The 19,313-nt window shown below is 39.1% G+C and overlaps 3 protein-coding genes across 4 annotated transcripts; 1 reads left to right on the top strand and 2 right to left on the bottom strand.

Moving 5' to 3' along the window:
• The first annotated feature begins 1,311 nt into the window (after positions 1–1,311).
• LOC137008133 (essential MCU regulator, mitochondrial-like) lies at positions 1,312–4,692 on the top strand. 2 transcript variants are annotated; one of them, XM_067369992.1, is made up of 3 exons: positions 1,312–1,693; positions 4,331–4,474; positions 4,565–4,692. In XM_067369992.1, exons 1-2 carry the CDS (start codon positions 1,562–1,564, stop codon positions 4,466–4,468), a joined length of 270 nt encoding a protein of 89 aa, XP_067226093.1. In that variant the 5' UTR covers positions 1,312–1,561; the 3' UTR covers positions 4,469–4,474; positions 4,565–4,692. The 2 variants fall into 2 exon arrangements, with proteins under 2 accessions (XP_067226093.1, XP_067226083.1); XM_067369982.1 differs by having other exon boundaries at positions 4,331–4,646.
• A 157-nt stretch (positions 4,693–4,849) lies between these two features.
• Positions 4,850–7,877, bottom strand: ndufa6 (NADH:ubiquinone oxidoreductase subunit A6). Its single transcript, XM_067369970.1, has 3 exons — positions 7,696–7,877; positions 5,216–5,331; positions 4,850–5,132 (listed from the first exon to the last, which is right to left on the bottom strand). Exons 1-3 carry the CDS (start codon positions 7,832–7,834, stop codon positions 5,001–5,003), a joined length of 387 nt encoding a protein of 128 aa, XP_067226071.1. The 5' UTR covers positions 7,835–7,877; the 3' UTR covers positions 4,850–5,000.
• Positions 7,878–8,434: 557 nt separating this feature from the next.
• On the bottom strand, positions 8,435–18,391 carry triobpb (TRIO and F-actin binding protein b). The gene is made up of 12 exons (XM_067380878.1): positions 18,211–18,391; positions 15,235–15,291; positions 15,070–15,138; positions 14,906–14,995; positions 14,717–14,826; positions 14,200–14,623; positions 10,276–10,513; positions 10,097–10,199; positions 9,854–10,013; positions 9,665–9,775; positions 9,189–9,275; positions 8,435–9,022 (listed from the first exon to the last, which is right to left on the bottom strand). Exons 1-12 carry the CDS (start codon positions 18,214–18,216, stop codon positions 8,870–8,872), a joined length of 1,608 nt encoding a protein of 535 aa, XP_067236979.1. The 5' UTR covers positions 18,217–18,391; the 3' UTR covers positions 8,435–8,869.
• Positions 18,392–19,313: the final 922 nt, after the last annotated feature.

The raw sequence follows: 19,313 nt of genomic DNA, 5'->3' as shown, positions 1-19,313 counted from the left end.
AGAATTAACTAACCCTTTAAACTAGAATTAACTAACCCTTTAAACTAGAATTAACTAACCCTTTAAACTAGAATTAACTAACCTTTAAACTAGAATTAACTAACCTTTAAACTAGAATTAACTAACCCTTTAAACTAGAATTAACTAACCCTTTAAACTGGAATTAACTAACCCTTTAAACTGGAATTAACTAACCTTTAAACTAGAATTAACTAACCCTTTAAACTAGAATTAACTAACCCTTTAAACTAGAATTAACTAACCCTTTAAACTAGAATTAACTAACCTTTAAACTAGAATTAACTAACCCTTTAAACTAGAATTAACTAACCCTTTAAACTAGAATTAACTAACCTTTAAACTAGAATTAACTAACCTTTAAACTAGAATTAACTAACCCTTTAAACTAGAATTAACTAACCCTTTCAGATTTTAGATTAGTTTGCACCAATCCTGAGTTTCAGGTACCATGAAAGTGACTTGGCTTTTAGCGGTGTTCATCGCCATGGTAACTTACGCTCCACGGCTAACCTGCTCCGGGACAGGTTATGTTCAGGGTTAGAGATCTCAAACTGAAATTAGACCAATCAGACGTAAGCTAAGTGACACTGACACACCCAACGCAATAAAGTCACTCCCCCAGTTTCTCTTCCTCCAAATTAAAGGTCATTATATAGTAAAAACAAATATTTAATGATGAAATTGTCTGGTTTTAATGATAATTTATATATGATTTGTATATGATCTATATTTTTATTAATCAATTACACACATGCAAGTTTAGTTTAACAGTTGTTATTAAGCACTTAGTTTCAATGAATATTAATATATAGATCATATGTAGGCTAATATAAATAAGGTGTAAATATACTATTTAAATATGACTACATGTGAGCTTGTATGTTTGAGTCTTTATCGCTATATATTATCAGCTATATAAACTAACTTCACTTGGACTGATAGAAAAAGATCATTTCTTTTATTTGTCCTCTTTCACAGACAAGTGTTTTCCATCAGTGTAAATGCGTTTAAATTCTTCATTTTCTGCAAAAGAGTTTTGAATTTAGCTGGCTCTATCGCGAGAAGTGAATCACAGTTTGTTTCTGTTGCAAGGCATGTGATTGGCAGTTCGGCACTGATGTCACGGATTCATGTGCACGCGCTCCACAAACTCAGGATCAAAGTCTGAGTTGACAGAGAAAGTTGATGATCAGCATCATGGTACCAACAAAGCCGGATTGGAGTGGTTTGGTTTTGTCAACTCGAAACTAATCCAATAACCCTGAGTTTGTTCAACTACCATCATGGTACAGGCCCCTGCAATTATGTGAACTATAATGAACCATTTGAACTGGAATTAATTAAACTGGAATTAACCATTTAACCTGGAATTAAACTGGAATGATCTGAAGTAGAGCCATGACAGAGGAGGAACATGTCATGTCATGTCAAGCACTAGTTATGCAGTCTTTCATCTCAGAGGTATTTTGAATATGTGTTTATTTTCAGCGCTGGTGTATTTGTTTCCGCACACACACACACACACACACACTCAGTGATCATGGCGGCTCGTCGGGTCGTGTCTCTGTCGCTCGGTTCTTTGTCTCCTCGCGCTCGGCTGGTTCGGGTTCAGCAGCAGCACCGGACCGCAGTGAGCACCACCTCCGGCGCCATTCTGCCCAAACCCAAGAAAGTGAGTGAGTAACAACACGATCAATCGATCTCACACACACACACACACACACACACACACAGAGTCACACACACACAGCGAGCGATCGGTTGAATAACATAACGCGATTATTGATCCGAAGCAGAGAAACCCGCGATCAGTTCTAGAATAAATGGACAGATGTGAATATCGCGGTCAGATCTACACACAAACATGCACGAGAGGACGCGCGCGCACGAACACACACCACATCTGTCAGTCAGTGCGCGCGCGCGCACAGCTACATCTGCTGAAATATTAATTATAATATCTCACGTCATGTCTATTAGAGGAGAGCCTGTTTACATCAATAACGATAACTAGGATAATAACAACTATACATATTACTACGATAAATAACTATCGTAATGAATGTAACAATAAAGATAATAATTATGATAATCATATCAGTAACTAAAGGCCGGTCACACTAAGGCTGATTTATAAATACAACAGGAAAGATGTAAGTTTCCCACACTATGCACTATTTAGTATGCACTATGATCTTCTAGTGTATGACCGTACAGCGTTCCATCGTAATTGATGTATTTTAAATATATAAATTATACACAAATTCAACTTGTAAAATAATATTCTGTTTCTAGAGCGATAATATTTTTGAAACCGCAGTCAAGTTCAACTAACGTTACAGGAGATCTATTGCTGTATTTAGAGTAGGCAATCATTAGTTTTGTCCTGATAATTATTATTTTATACCCATAAAAATAATTAGTAACTGCCAGATAACGATCGCCTGTTTTTTCCCGATATGGCTAGCGTTAGGCGTGTTATCTTAGCTAATAACGTTTATTAATTAGCTTATAAAGCCCACGTTTAACGTTACAAAAAAAGGTTCAGTGATCCGTCAGATCCTGTAGGTCGGTTAGGACAGTTTACTGATGAACAACTCATTTTGTTGGTGTGAAATAACACAGAAATTGAAAATTAGTAGTTAGTTATACATCTTCAATCTCCCCTCGAAGCTCTGACAGTCCTCAGAGAAGCTGTCAATCATGATGACACGCCCCGTTTCTGTAGCATCACATTACTAGCTAAAATCAAACTGATCACAAAACCCATGACCAATGACCAAACCCATCTATCGGAAAATTCGATTGTAAGTGTAATTAATTATTTTTTTATTTTGACATGTGCCATTCGTTTGCATGGAGAGGGCGGGTTTATGACCTGTACTGCATCCAGCCACCAGGGGGCGATCAAAGAGCCCGCAGCTTCACTTTTCAGGACGCATGAGGCACACATGGTAGCAACACACTAATCACTAATATGCTAATGAAGCGTGAGTGATGATGTAATCTGCACATGCTCAGTAGAGTCAGTGCTTTTCGATTCGGATTGAGTTCAGGAAAGTCTGCTCACTCGGCGGCCATCTTGTAACGCCTCCGGGCAGCTATTTCAGGCAGTCCTGTCTTTTTCGTGAAAAACTGCTTGGCAAACTCACAATTAAATAATCACAAATTAATCTGACATGAACTGTTTCTTATGCTCAAATAGCGAGAAGCTTATTCAGACATCAACGCGCATGTGCAGTCCTAGCGCGAGTCTCGTGTTTCTATGGCAACAATGCGCATGTGCAGTCCTAGCGCGAGTCTCGTGTTTCTATGGCAACAATGCGCATGTGCGGTCCTAGCGTAGTCTCGTGTTTCTATGGCAACAATGCGCATGTGCGGTCCTAGCGCGAGTCTCGTGTTTCTATGGCAACAATGCGCATGTGCGGTCCTAGCGCGAGTCTCAGGTTTCTATGGGAACAGCTGCAGCAATAACTTTATCAATCAGCGATTGGCACTTTTACTTAAAAGGTCGAACTTGTTCTGCCATTTTGCAATTTCTCCCATTCAGTTCAGTTCAATTCAATAATTATAATGTAGTATAGAATAACTATAGACTATAGAATAACACGCGACGCGTCACTCGTATTATTATGAATGGCAGAAAGTGCAACTCGCAATATGGCGGAATAAGTCCCGCCTTCTAAATAAGAGCCAATCGCCACCAGTAAAGACATCGCGTCACTGCAGCGGCCGTTAGAAGCTCCGGTTTCTATAGAAACAGTCAGACGCGAGCCTCCGAAAAGAGACGCGCATTTAGGACTGCGCATGAGCCTGTAAAGTACCGTTTTTTGTCATGATTCGAGCATTTAGAAACAATTTATTAGACAGTTGTCAGATTTCATTTGTAATTATGAAATTTAATCAAAATCTTGGCGAACAGCTTCAGAGAATGTGATGTTTCCCCATTCAAAGAGATAGGAGCTGCACTAGGAGATGCCCGAGAGGCGTTTCAAAGAGTGAAATGACTGGTCTGAAAGGGACTTTGGTGTATTTCAGGAAATAGTGTTGTTTGTGTGTGAAATTCACCTGTAGAATGAAGCCAGGCAGTTTGACTCTTCTTCAGTCACCAGCCCACTATTTCTGAAATGCAATATTTATTCAGCACAAGAACAAAGACTTGATTTGATTGGATAGGTAAAATAACAAATTATCCCGAGGACTCTTTATGGACCCTCGCACACTGAAACACACAAGCACAGCACACTGGGTCAATGTAACACCCACATATGAACACTGATATACGAGCAGTAACGTGTTGTGTCGGCAGACGGCGTTCGGTCTGGTCCGGATCATGATGGTCGTGGCTCCGTTCCTGTACGTCGGGACGATGATCAGCAAGAACTTCGCGGCTCTGCTGGAGGAACACGATATATTCGTACCCGAGGACGACGACGATGACGACTGATCTCAGGTCTGCCGTCACGAGCGACTGCATCCGTACGATCCGACGTGACTTCAGACTCCCGTAACGAGCGACGGATGTGTGTGTTTGTTTCCTCAGGTGCTGCTGGAGATTCGCTCCGTAAACACTGGAGGATCCGTGTGCGAACACTCATCCTGGAGGATGCGATCCATCTGTCTGTAACTGTGTATTTATGAAGCGGTTCAAACGCAGCGATGCTGAATTACTGATTCTGTTGAACACTGATCTACAATAGGGATATACACACACTTACGAATCGAATCAGTCGAGTGAGCGATTCAACGACTCCGAACGAGGTTCTGCTGACAATAAACACATTTATAATGTTTCAAAAGATTCAAATAATGCTGTTTGTTTGTATTCATCAAAACATCCTGAAAAATAAAATGACTGTTTTCAACACTGATCATCAGATGTAGTGACGGTTCAATGACACACACACACACACCGGAGAGATTCAGCACGAGTGTATTTACAGTCCAGAAGCAGAAAATGACAACACACATATCAAAGGTCAAGGGTCGTGTCCGTGGTAGAATTTGGAGAGGAAGTCGGTGGGACGCGGCACCTCGGTTTCGTGGAAGTAGCGCATGATGTGAGTTTTCTGCTTCCAGACGTTGATGGTTTCCTCCAGCTCCATCTTGCCCTGAAACACACACACAGGTTCAGATCAAACACACACACACACGTCACAGCTAAACACACGCTAGCAGCGGCCGCACTCCTCACCTTGATGACCAGCATGTCGATGACGCGAGGGTCCGTCACGTGTCTGTTCCTGTCGAACATCTCCCGCACTTTGTCTCGGCCTTGACGCGGAGTGATGTCCAGCTGAAACACGTGAACTGAAACACATGACACACACACACACACACATTAGCGAGCGCAGACGACTTGATTCACTTCAGCGATTCACTGAAACCACACACGTCAGCGAGCGAACACGACTCCCTCGATTCACTTCAGTGACTCACTTGCTGCGTTCCAATTCACCTACTAATACTACGCCCTAAAAGTATGTACTCTTTCTGTGAACAAAAAGTACTTACTTTTGAGTGTGTAGCAAAAGAGTAGACAAGCTTTGGGACATACTATCACGTCATACAATCGCGTCTTTTCTCTCTGTCGCATCCAGTCACCGTAAACTGGCCTGTCAATCATCTTACATCCTCCACATTTCATTTAGCTAATTTCCTACCGTATCGGAGAGAAATGCAGCACGTTGATCTGCAGTCGCGAGTCTTTCATGTGGAGAACTCTCCTCATATTAATGCATATAAAAGGTAATGACCAATCAGATCTTTATAAAAGTCCACATTGGTATTTGCAGATGAAAAATAACACATATAACATTAAATAAATATTTTCTATCAGTTTGAACTGATTATTAGTCACTCAAACAATCTCTCAGCGTCGATCGTGCATATTCGCCACGTTTTGTAGTTTTTTAACACTTTTTACTCGTGTTTGTAGTTCTGAACTGAATCCTCTACAACACGCAATGGGTTGTGGGCAATATTAGCCTTTATAGTGTGCACTGATCCACACTTCGAAAATCTACCGGAAATAGTAGACCATCCGGGGACTTTTGGCATACTCTTTTCAACATACTATGCTTTGGGACACACTTATTTTAATCTCACATACTATTTAGGATGGATAGTATGGACATTGGAACTCAGGGTCTGAAACCCCACACACACACACGTCAGCGAGCGAACACAACTCACTAGATTCACTTCAGTGATTCACTGAAACACACGTCAGCGAGTGAACACGACTCACTCGATTCACTTCAGCGACACAAACGAAAACAAATCAGTCGAGTGAATCGTTCAATGAATCAGAAAGAGGATCCGCTGACTGAATCACAGTGTCGTTCGTTCAGTTTGGCATGTGAATCTTTTTCAACAAACAGTAAATAACTAATAATCATACACATAACACGTGTTTATTCTGCTGATGGTGTTTTTATGAGCTTATTAAATGCATAATATTTGGACAATTATAACGGCACATATTTCTACTAGTATTAAGTAGGGCTGGGTAAACAATATTGATTTCTCGATTTTAATCGATTCTCATTTTTATGAACCGATATAGATTCGTAAATCCCAAGAATCAATTAGTCTAGTCTGTTTTCAGTTGATGAATGAGCAGAATATGTAGCGCCTCCCATCCAATAAATCACAATAATCTTTGTTACTTTTGATATGAAGCAAAGTCTCAGATTTCAAATGACGTCCATCTTATTATGAGATTCAGAAAATAAATACCGTTTTGGCGCTGTTTAATGTGGCGTGACGGATCGCTTTAGCGCCTCAGTTAAAGAGAAGCATGTGATCATCCTCTCCTCCGCTTTAATACCAGTTACAGCGAAATAAACATGAACATCTGAAGGTATGTTAAAATATACAGTACAACTTACTGAAATCATGTCTCGTGTAATCGCTCAATCAGTGCTTCAACCTCAATAAAACAGCTTCAGTGTCACGTGACGTCACATTTACCTCAGAAAAACACATTCAGTGACCATAAACTCATTAGTCAGCTAGAAAAGTGACTCTAGAAAGATAAATATAGCGATGCACCGTTACATATTCATTATAATGTTCCCTAATATTTAATGCATGTTTGAATAAATCAGCCACGATTTAAATGTTACATTTCAAAAAAATGAATTGGAGTAGAAATATGATTATGTAATTCTAAACGTAATTTATAATAAAAACATCATTGAGTGTAATTTAAGTGTTTGTATATAAGTTAATTTAACCTTCAGTATTATTACAGTAGCACCAGCTGACTCTCATGTGTAGTTCACAGCATTAGCTGAGAGATTTCTTTCCTCTAGAAAATTTGCCATGTGCTGAAACTGAAATACTGCATCCAAAATAATCGATATCGAATCTAATCGTGAAAATTGTGTCGACACCCAGCCATAGTGTTTAAATAAGGTTTAATTAGACTCGGTTCCGAAGCAGAATGAATCGCTGAACGAATCTTTTAGGTGAAGAGTTTAAATAAACTCATATATAGCGGTGATTTCGCATCACAGAATCATTTGGACACACACAGAGGAACTGGATCACAGACACAGTGAATGCTGGAGTGTTTATCAGTGTATATTCGTGTGTTTGTTTGTGTTATCATGACCTTGACGCGCTGGTGTGTGCGTGTGTGTTTCGCGCTGTGAGCGCGCGCAGTACCTGCGTTCGGCACCTCCCGGTACCAGGCCCGGTACAGCTCCCGAACCCTCCGTCTGGCCTCGTTCAGGTCGCGGCTGAAGATCGGTTTCACGACTTTAGCGGCGGCGGCGCCGGTACGGGTCGCTGCGCTGGACGCCATGATGCGCCTCTGCTTCTTCTCTGCGCATGCGCGCCAGCGCTTCAAATCCCCTCGCCGCCACCTGCCGGCGCGGAGCGGAACTGTACACACGCATGCGCACATCTGGAACACTGATAAACACGATACACAAGTCGATTTTAATCTTTCACTTTTGTGATGTTTTACTTCAGTCTTCACTTGATGATGCGACTCGCCTTCTACCAATTCTTAAGACATAAAAATCGACTTTTTTCCTCATAAATATGACTTAGTATGCCATAGTTAGGATGACATAAGATCATTTAAAGTCAAAACAAACATTAAAGTAAGCTAAAACTAGATTTTGAAACCTGCACACATGAGGAAACCTCATTTTATAAGTTTTAAGTGTGATTTTCCTCATTTCAAGTTTGATTTAAACATGGAAAAGTCTTACGAATGAATACAGTATTAAAATACAGACATTTTTATAGTCAGCATACTTTTTACTTTTTGTTTTGTGATAGAAATGATGAGTAAAAGACTCCTGATTCTTAATAAGAAAACGCTTTGAATATTGTTGTGGATATTATTTGTGAATGAATGTGATGAGACTGAAAAGACAAACACTCAGAGTCCATGAACCAAATAACCCATATTTATTAGCTATAGCTCGATGTGTGTACATATGCGTAAAACTCTATATTTAAATACGACAACATAAACACAAACATCTTTTGAAAAACATTGGCTCATTCAAGCAAAGCGGTTTGTTTTTGTGGCACAAAGACGTGGAAGCTGGTCTCACACACTTTCTCTCCCGCAGTCATGATTACACACAAATGCGAGAGAAGGAGTCAGAGCTACGAGTTTAATCATCCCGCGGTGGAAACGAGCCTCCACACACACACACACACACACACACACGACGCTAGATTGGCAGATGTCTATCAGATATAATGGTGTGTCGATTGTTCGTGTGTGTGTTCAGCTCCTCCGGCGTTCCAGTTTGGTCCCGTAAACACACGTGAGAAAGTGCAGAAGCGCGGGTGGGTTCCAGTGTCACATGACCGCGCGTCAGTGGCGCAGGCTGTTGTCGTGCTCGTGCAGCGCGCTCAGGGCCAGTCTCAGGTGCTCTCGCAGCGCCTCGGCCTCGCGCTCGCTGCGGCTCTTCATGGCGCTCAGCTCCTCGCACACCTCGCGGTAGCGCTCGCACACGCTGCTCTTCTCCTGACACACACAAGCAAAACAAAACATCATTTATTATGTTTATTAATCCATTTCCCCCATGGGGACTGCTGCACAATGTAGGTGACCTCCTTGTGAAGACCATTGGGTCAGTGCAATATAAGCCTGTACACACACACACACACACACTCAGGTTTAGGTGTGTTACCGTGGTGAGGAAGTGCATCTGGTTGCGGAGGCTGTTGAGCTCCTGGTGAAGATACTGCAGTTCGTTCTCTCGCACCCGCAGCAGCACCTGACACACACACACACACACACACACACACACAGTGTCATGCATCTAAAAAACAACTTCAAATGAGTTCGATTTCTCAGGAATAAGAATGGAGATTGTTTTGAACGGTCTGGACTCGTGAAACGGCATGACTGATGATGAAACCCTGTCCTGCCTGAGCCTGCCATTGAGCAACACACATCATGACTGGCTGGATCAACTCTGATTGGCTGGAGACTGCTCACACACTCGTTTGTAAATCGGTAGCTGGTAAGAAAGGCTCAAAAATTGCACAACAAACCTTTACACTTCTCTAAAGACAAACCATCATGTGACAAAACAATAATCGCGCTGTGTGAAATATACATGTGTGTGTCTGAGAGTCAGAACAGAGAGATCAAACGCCTCACCTGCATCTCACACCATGACCTGTCGCCTCCGTCAGTCCCTGCGCCTGACCCTTGACCTGTGACCAGAGAGCGAATGACCTTCACCTCCTCGGACAGACGGGCCTGTAAGTCCTGCAGACACAGACGTGTGTTTACATCTCGCTCTGCACGTGTCAATGTGACCGAACGGAGACGAGTCTGAGCGGTCACCTGGTTGTCTCTCTTCAGCTGCTCCACCTGTCGGTCCTTCTGGCTCATCTGTCGCTCCGTGTGATCGTGGTGCTGCTGCGCTCGCTTCAGCTCCAGACACTTCTGGGAGAACCGCTCCGACAGCGCCTGGAGCTCCCGCCGCAGAGACGCCACCTCTGCCCTGCACACACACACACTGAATGAGTGTGTATCCGTTTCTGCCACACAACAGTCACTGTTCAGTGTGTGTGTGTGTGTACTCACTGTTGCTGTTTGTTAAGCGTGTGTGTGTCCATCCCATGCGTCTCTTTGAGTTGTGCGGTTTTCTCCAGCTCCTCTCGGTGCGCTTTCTGTAACGCCTCCATCACTGTCGACACAAACACACACACGTCAAGCTTGCGCTCTCTACAGTCACATGACTGGACACCGCCCAATGGGAGTACCTCGTGCAGTGGCGTCCGTCTCCTCCCTCAGCAGCGCGTCTCTCTCCCTCTCCAGCGCGCCGATCTGCTGCGCGTGCCTCTGCTCCAGCTGCTCCAGCGCCTCCTTGTGGACGCGCTCCATCTGCTGCAGACTCTCCCCGCAGCGAGACTCCGCCCCGCAGCACGCCCTCCGCTCTGACCCCGCCCACCCCTCCCGCCCCGCCCTCAGCTCCGCCAGCTGCTGCCTCAGAGACGCCACCTACAGGACAGAGGCACGAGACAGAGGTAAAGCCTTCTGCAGGAAGTGCAAGTGTACTGACAGGAAGTGAGAAAACACGCTCATGCACACACAAACACACAGAGATCAGAACGAATGAGCTCCGTAACAACTTTATAAAGCTCATTTGTTCAGGAGATCGCCAAGTTAACCCTAATAACGCATAAAAACAACGTCGGCTTTCAAATAAAATTTAATTTAACAATTTAATTAACCTTCAATTTAATTAACTTCCCTTGACCTTGTAATGGCTCAAAAACAGCTTTTCTTTTTTCCCAAAAATGAGCCGAACGCGTCATATGAGGGTAGACGTGCTGATATTCGCTAATACGATATATCACGATAATGAATATCCTCAAAATACCATGAATAATTACTTCAAATGCACAACACCGCTGTATGTGGCGTCAAAGAAGCACGCGCACTACGTAAACAAACCCAACGGTGGAACCAGAACGTGTGAAGGAGATGCGCTGGAAGAAATGCAGAAATGCAGCGGTTACCCCGGAAACCCCATAAACAGCTGCACTACTATAGTGTTTAAAATGCTTCAAACAGCCATTGAATATTTTTTGTCTTCCCAATATTGTTCATTAATTCATACCTAAAGACTTAATAGACTATTTATTTACATTTTTCAAATTTTTTATATTTTAATATGGATTTCAACATGATTGAAAATGTTTTGATTATTTGTTATTGTAACACTCGATGACCTAAGGCTTTGTTATTTAACATGTTAATTCATTATTACCAAACTGACAATGAAAAATACTTTTATTATAGCATTTATTAGCATTTAAAACAGCATTTATTAATCTTAATGTTCATTTGTAGTTAATGTTTATTAACATCAAATCAAAAGTTGTAATTATTATATAATTGACCTAAAACTAACAATGATCAGTTGCATTTATTAACTAATATTAACAAAAAATAATACCTTCTGTAACAAATGTAGCAATTGCTCAATCTTAATTTTAGTTAATGAATTAACTAACGTTAAATAGAGAGACCTTATATAGTGTTTCCTGTTGTTCTCTTTTGCACTTTAATCTAAACATTTTAATTGTACTGCGGTATTTTATTTAAACGTTCAGAGTTATTTTTGTTATTACAAAAAGAGTTCTTAAACCTGTTTAACTTATTTCAGTATCGTGATGATACCGTATACCATGATAAAAGCTTCAGCAATTATCGCAACATGAAAATTTAATACTGTCACATGCCTATACGAGGGTTAACGAGTCTCTTGTTAAAAAAAAAAAAAAAAAACAGATTTCAATCCCAACTGAAATCAATGGAATTTAATTAACTTCCTTTGACCTTGTAATGGCTCAAAAACAATACTCTGTAATACGATTTATCACAATAATGAATATGCACGATATTGTTACCGTGGGCACCTCAAAACACAGTGAATAATTATTTATTATGAATCATTATAATTTTTATATTACATTTTAAGAATACTTTAACTATCAACCGTATAAAATGCACAACACCGCTGTATGTGGCGTCAAAGAGGCACGTGCACTACTTAAACAAACCCAACGGCGGAACCAGAACGTGTGAAGGAGATGCGCTGGAAGAAATGCAGAAATGCAGCGGTTACCCTGGAAACCCCATAAACAGCTGCGCTACTATAGTGTTTAAAATGCTTCAAACAGCCATTGAATATTTTTTGTCTTCCCAATACTATTCAATAATTCATACCTAAAGACTTAATAGACTATTTATTTACATTTTTCAAATTTTTTATATTTTAATATGGATTTCAACATGATTGAAAATGTTTTGATTATTTGTTATTGTAACACTCGATGACCTAAGGCTTTGTTATTTAACATGTTAATTCATTATTACCAAACTGACAATGAAAAATACTTTTATTATAGCATTTATTAGCATTTAAAACAGCATTTATTAATCTTAATGTTCATTTGTAGTTAATGTTTATTAACATCAAATCAAAAGTTGTAATTATTATATAATTGACCTAAAACTAACAATGATCAGTTGCATTTATTAACTAATATTAACAAAAAATAATACCTTCTGTAACAAATGTAGCAATTGCTCAATCTTAATTTTAGTTAATGAATTAACTAACGTTAAATAGAGAGACCTTATATAGTGTTTCCTGTTGTTCTCTTTTGCACTTTAATCTAAACATTTTAATTGTACTGCGGTATTTTATTTAAACGTTCAGAGTTATTTTTGTTATTACAAAAAGAGTTCTTAAACCTGTTTAACTTATTTCAGTATCGTGATGATACCGTATACCATGATAAAAGCTTCAGCAATTATCGCAACATGAAAATTTAATACCGTCACATGCCTATACGAGGATTAACGAGTCTCTTGTTAAAAAAAAAAAAAAAACAGATTTCAATCCCAACTGAAATCAATGGAATTTAATTAACTTCCTTTGACCTCGTAATGGCTCAAAAACAATATTCTGTAATACGATTTATCACAATAATGAATATGCACGATATTGTTACCGTGGGCACCTCAAAACACAGTGAATAATTATTTATTATGAATTATTATAATTTTTATATTACATTTTAAGAATACTTTAACTATCAACCGTATAAAATGCACAACACCGCTGTATGTGGCGTCAAAGAGGCACGCGCACTACGTAAACAAACCCAACGGCGGAACCAGAACGTGTGAAGGAGACGCGCTGGAAGAAATGCAGAAATGCAGCGGTTACCCTGGAAACCCCATAAACAGCTGCGCTACTATAGTGTTTAAAATGCTTCAAACAGCCATTGAATATTTTTTGTCTTCCCAATACTATTCAATAATTCATACCTAAAGACTTAATAGACTATTTATTTTCATTTTTCAAATTTTTAATTCTAATTTTTCATATTTTAATATGGACTACAACATGATTGAAAATGTTTTGATTATTTGTTATTGTAACACTCGATGACCTAAGGCTTTGTTATTTAACATGTTAATTCATTATTACCAAACTGACAATGAAAAATACTTTTATTATAGCATTTATTAGCATTTAAAACAGCATTTATTAATCTTAATGTTCATTACTAGTTAATGTTTATTAACATCAAATCAAAAGTTGGAATTATTATATAATTGACCTAAAACTAACAATGATCAGTTGCATTTATTAACTAATATTAACAAAAAAATAATACCTTCTGTAACAAATGTAGCAATTGCTCAATCTTAATTTTAGTTAATGAATTAACTAACGTTAAATGCACTTTAATCTAAACATTTTAATTGTACTGCGGTATTTTATTTAAACGTTCAGAGTTATTTTTGTTATTACAAAAAGAGTTCTTAAACCTGTTTAACTTATTTCAATATCGTGATAATACCGTAAACCGTGATAAAAGCTTCAGCAATTATCGCAACATGAAAATTTTATACCGTCACATGCCTATACGAGGATTAACGAGTCTCTCGTTAAAAAAAAAAAAAAAACAGATTTCAATCCCAACTGAAATCAATGGAATTTAATTAACTTTGACCTCGTAATGGCTCAAAAACAGCTTACATATGATATATGTAAAACTTTACCGAGCCGAACGCGTTACGCGAGGGTTAGCGAGTCTCTCTGTGTTCTATTCAGTTCTCATAAAGTCGTTCATGAGAGCAGATAGACTTTCTTCACGCACTACCTCCCTCTCCAGAGCCTGATTGGCTGACGGGCCCGACCGCGAGCCCATCGGTGGGAGTGACCTCATCTCTTTGAGTGGCAGCCGCTCAAACTCCGCCCACTTCTTCTCGATCTCCTCCTCTATCCGCTTCTGTTCCGACAGCTGGCCCGGCCCCTTCCGCGACAGCACCGCCTCCCACTGGTTGTGGGCGTCGTCACGCCGCCGCTCCTCCTGCCATTGGCTGTGCTCTCTCACCTGCCCCTCCCCGGACTCTCTCTGATTGGCGGAGAGGGGAGTAGAAGGCGTGGCTACGGGTGACAGCTCGACGTAGTCGAATTTGCTGTGGGCGGGGTTTGTGGTGGTGGAGGCGGCCTCTGATTGGCTGCGCAGCCGGAGGGACGATGATTGACGGGTGTTCTCCTTATCAATGCTGCTGTTGGGCAGCCTGCAGGAGGAAACACATCTTAATCTGCTGATCATTTCTCAACCTGTCACACGTGTGTGTGTGTGTGTGTGTGTGTGTGTGTGCTGCACTGACTGCGTGAGGTCCGGAGAGCTGCCGGGCCGAACGTTCTTCCTCAAAATCTCGATCCAGTTCCTGCGTATGCCCGCCGTCATGGCCGAGAGCGTGAACATGGCGTCTCTCGTCTGCAGGAAGAGAGAGAGAGATCAGATGAGGAGGAATGCAGCAGGTCCGGACAGGATGGCACACGCCGCCTCGACTGACCTGTATCTGGAAGCCGTAGTTCTTCTCCACGTCGAACTCCGACACCTTCACACACGACTTCAGGTCGATCTCTCCATCCACCTCGTCCCTCTGAGCAAACAGAGCCGGCTCTAAATCTACTGTTCTCACTGTGTTTGTGAACTGGTGTGTCATGTGATTCTCACCTCCTCCGCCGCAGAGTCTCTGTAGTACTTCAGGCCAGCGTCTGTCAGCACGAACCAGTGTTTCCTCCACTGAACACACACACACACACACACACACATGTGGTCAGTCGTGATGACACACAGTTCAACATCCTCATGACAGACAGACAGACAGACGCGTCTCACCTCTCCACTCTCGTCCAGTTTTGACATCCATCCCTTCTTAAAGTTCAGCAGGTCAGGCTACAGACAGACAGACAGGGTTATCAGAGCAGATTAATGTGTCAGTGTCACCATCTGTGTGTGTCAGGAACACAACCACACAGGAAACAACACACACTGATGGCGAAAGAACTACAAACAGCCTGATGCAACTGCAATACAATAATAGCAGACAGTCACTGGTGTACGTTTAGTTTATGAACACATTCAGAATGAGTCAATTTAGCAGTTGAGCTTCAGTAAAGAGTCTATGATTCATACGATGAATCAATATCAAATGATTCATCACGATGATTCAGTGCCTTCGAGGGCGATGCGAAAACACGGACGGAATCACGGAATTCAGTCATAATTATGGAATTGAATGCGGAATTTGGCAAATTTTGGATGAAACTGTGACAGAAATAAAACACTATTGTACAGCTGAATGTACCTTTCAAAAGTAATAATAATAGTAATATAATAATAATAAACTTAATTTTAACAGTAAATCTCTGTTGTGCGGCATTTTTGTAAATGGTTATGCCTTTATTTGATTACCAACATTTTTGATAATACATTTGCGTTTGTAAATAATAACTCCAGAATAATTAAAACACAAATTTCTTAAAAAATAAAACATTTCATAATTTTATTGTAAAATTAAATTATTAAGTTGTTATAAAATATAAACAGTAAACAAGGAATTTGGGAAAAATACAACAAAATTTGGGAATCAAAAAAAAAAAAAAAAAATATATATATATATATATATATACACGCATTTCATTTTTTAAAAAAATGTTAATAAATTGTTGTTTTATTGTATAAGTTACATAACTTCAATTAAATAGACGTCATATTTAACCAATAAATCAGATTTCAGAAAAAAATAAATAAAACGGGAAAAAATAAAACATTTCATAATAAATTATTAAGTTGTTAAAGTTTTAGCCTATGAATTCCATTTATTAGTATGTTTCTTGATTATTGAAAATTTAAACAGAACAAGGAATTTGGGAAAAAATACATACGCATTTCATTTAAAAAAAATTGAATAAATTGTTATGAAAAGAATTGTTTACTTTTATTTGATTACATTTTAAAAGATTTATTTAATCATGCCTTTATTTGATTACCAACATTTTTGATAATAAATTTGTGTTTGTAAATCATAAATCCAGAAAAATTAAAAACACAATACAGAATTTCTGAAAAAATAAAACATTTCATAGGGCCCTTTTATTGTAAAACAATTTAATAAATTATTAAGTTGTTAAAGTTTTATGAATTCAATTCATCTGACATGCTTTTTGATCATTAAAAATTTAAAACATTAAAATGGAATCCAAACAAAATATAAATGGTAAACAAAGAATTTGGGGGAAAATTCAACGGAATTTGAGAAAAAAATAAATAAATAATAATAATTATATATACATATATATATATATATATATATATATATATATATATATATATATATATATATGTATATATACACACGCATTTCTTTTTTTTAAATAAATTTGTTCAATTGTATAATTTGCTTTTTTCAATTAAATAAGATGACGAACATATTTAACCAATAAATCGGATTTCAGAAAATCAGAAAAAATAAAACGCAATTTGGGAAAAAGATAAAACTTATTTTATAGGGCCCTTTTATTGTAAAACAATTTAATAAATTATTACGTTTTTTAAAGTTTTATGAATTCAATTCATTAGACATGCTTCTTGATTATTAAAAATTTAAACAGTACAAGGAATTTGGGGGAAAAAAATACATATTTCATTTTTTTTTTTTTACATTTTGAATAAATTGTTATAAAAAGAATTTACTTTTAATTTGATTACATTTTAAAAGATTAAATAAATCATGCCTTCATTTGATTACCAATATTTTTGATAATAAATTTGCACTTGGGTAAAGTTGGTTTTATATTCGCACATTCGGACATCCGTATTCAATAGCCTTGTTAATCACACTACATTGGACATTCAGTGGACATTCACAAGTAAATATGCCATTAAAACAATACTTGCCTATTTTGATCGACTGTGAAAAATGTTGTAAGTTGACAATCGTTGGTTGTCAATATCATGTCGCTGCTTAAAATTCGCAAACATTAATTTATTGCACATTTATTGGAAAGTCTGAATTTATCAGAAGTCCGAATGTACGAATATAAAACCAACTTTACCGAAGTTAAATTTGTGTGTTGTAAATCATAAATCAAGAAAAATTAAAATACAGAATTTCTGAAAATTTTTTAAAAATGTCATAGCGCCCTATTATTGTAAAATAAGTGGTTAAAGTTTTATAAATTCAATTCATTATGTGTTTTTATTAACAATTTAAATGAAACATGAGGAATTTGGGAAAAATATATACGCATTTCATTTTTTAAAAATTTTAATAAATTGTTGCTGTAGAACTGTATAAGTTGATCATTTCAATGAATCAAGATGTACTTTTTGATTACTAACATATTCATCCATTAATCAGTTAAGAAAATGGGGAAAAGAAATGGGATTTGGTAGAGCTCAACACACACACACAACTCAACACACTCCTGAAATATTCCAGGTGTTACACAATGATCATGATCACATGTCCTACAAAGCAAACACACACAGTGATGGTGTGTGAACTAAACTCTGATGAACGCACTCATAATATCAGAGTTTATCAGAGTTTGTGTGTGTTTGTACATGAACAACAAACCATCAGTGGTGCGCGTGCGCTGTGTGCGCGGGTGTGTCGCGCGCGCACCAACACACACATACAAAAAAACAAGTTGTGTTTGTTCACGTACCACACACACACACACACACACACACACTGCGTGCAAACACAACACACACACACACATCACACGAACTGAAGTATGAATGAACACAGAACTGAAGCAGCGTCGCGTTTACACGGTTATTAAAGTGAATTAAAGTGAAACTGACCGTCATGATGTTCGAGTCCAGCCGCAGCACAAACACAAACACACATTAGATCTGAGAGGCTTCACTCGAGCTGAAAGTCGTCATGTTTAATCGCACTTTCAGTCATTTAATCGATAGATCGCGGCGTAAGTTTGACGGAACTCGCGCGGCAGTGTGCGTTGCCGGGGCGGATCCCGATTAGAGTTCAGCGGAAGCGAACGGCCAATCAGAACCGCCCAGCGAAGCATAGCAACCAATCAGAAGCGCGCGAGCAATAATCTCACAGTAAACCTGCTGTGTTTAACACATTACTAACTCAACACTCAAGAGCCTGCTCAACATTACTAAAGTTACATATAAGAGGGAAAATATCAATATTGATAGATGAAATCAAACAAACACATGTTAAAGTTGTTCCAAACCCGTATGACACAAAGATCTCTAATCAATTCTGTGCAAAGATGCAATGCAAGTGAAGATCTGCCCAACACGGGTTTGGATCAGCAGTGTTGAGTAAATGATGAGAAAGTGTGTGCTCGTGCCTGTTGCATTGGTTCTTCATCCGTCTGTTCCACGCTGCAGGAGAAATACACTGACGGTCTGTGTGTTTTCTGCAGAACAAACACATCTATGAATCTATGAGATGGATCTCGAGTGTTTCTGCAGGCCGTCAGGAGTGTTACTGTACCTGCTTCGGTCCTGATGATCGGGACGGGTGTATCTGCTCCACGGTCGGGCTGCTCGCTGTCTGTCAGAGACCAGCGTTAGTACATGAAATACACACAGGTTAATGCTCTTGGACCTCTGCAGACGTGTGTGTAAACAGAGTGTTTGGGTTTTGATGTCTTTGAGGATAAGATGCTCTCAGATCTCCACCCGGCTCATGCGGGCTGGGTTTAACCATTCGAAAGCACGAGGGTCGGTGGTATATATCGTTTTCTCGTACACTGTGAGTGCAAAATCATCAACAGGAGGCATATACGTATTACTTCTTACTGACCTAAATCACTTACAAGACTGTAACACCAAGAACGATAACAGCAATGCCAATTATCTGTTATTAATGATTAATGATAACAATAATACTAACTGTAATGATAACAAAAACGATAACTGTAATGAAA

This window comes from Chanodichthys erythropterus, chromosome 3 (genome assembly GCF_024489055.1).
Source record: "Chanodichthys erythropterus isolate Z2021 chromosome 3, ASM2448905v1, whole genome shotgun sequence".
Classification (NCBI taxonomy): Eukaryota; Metazoa; Chordata; class Actinopteri; order Cypriniformes; family Xenocyprididae; genus Chanodichthys; species Chanodichthys erythropterus.
Note: the sequence above shows the minus strand (reverse complement) of the source record. Positions and strands in the feature narration are given on the sequence as shown.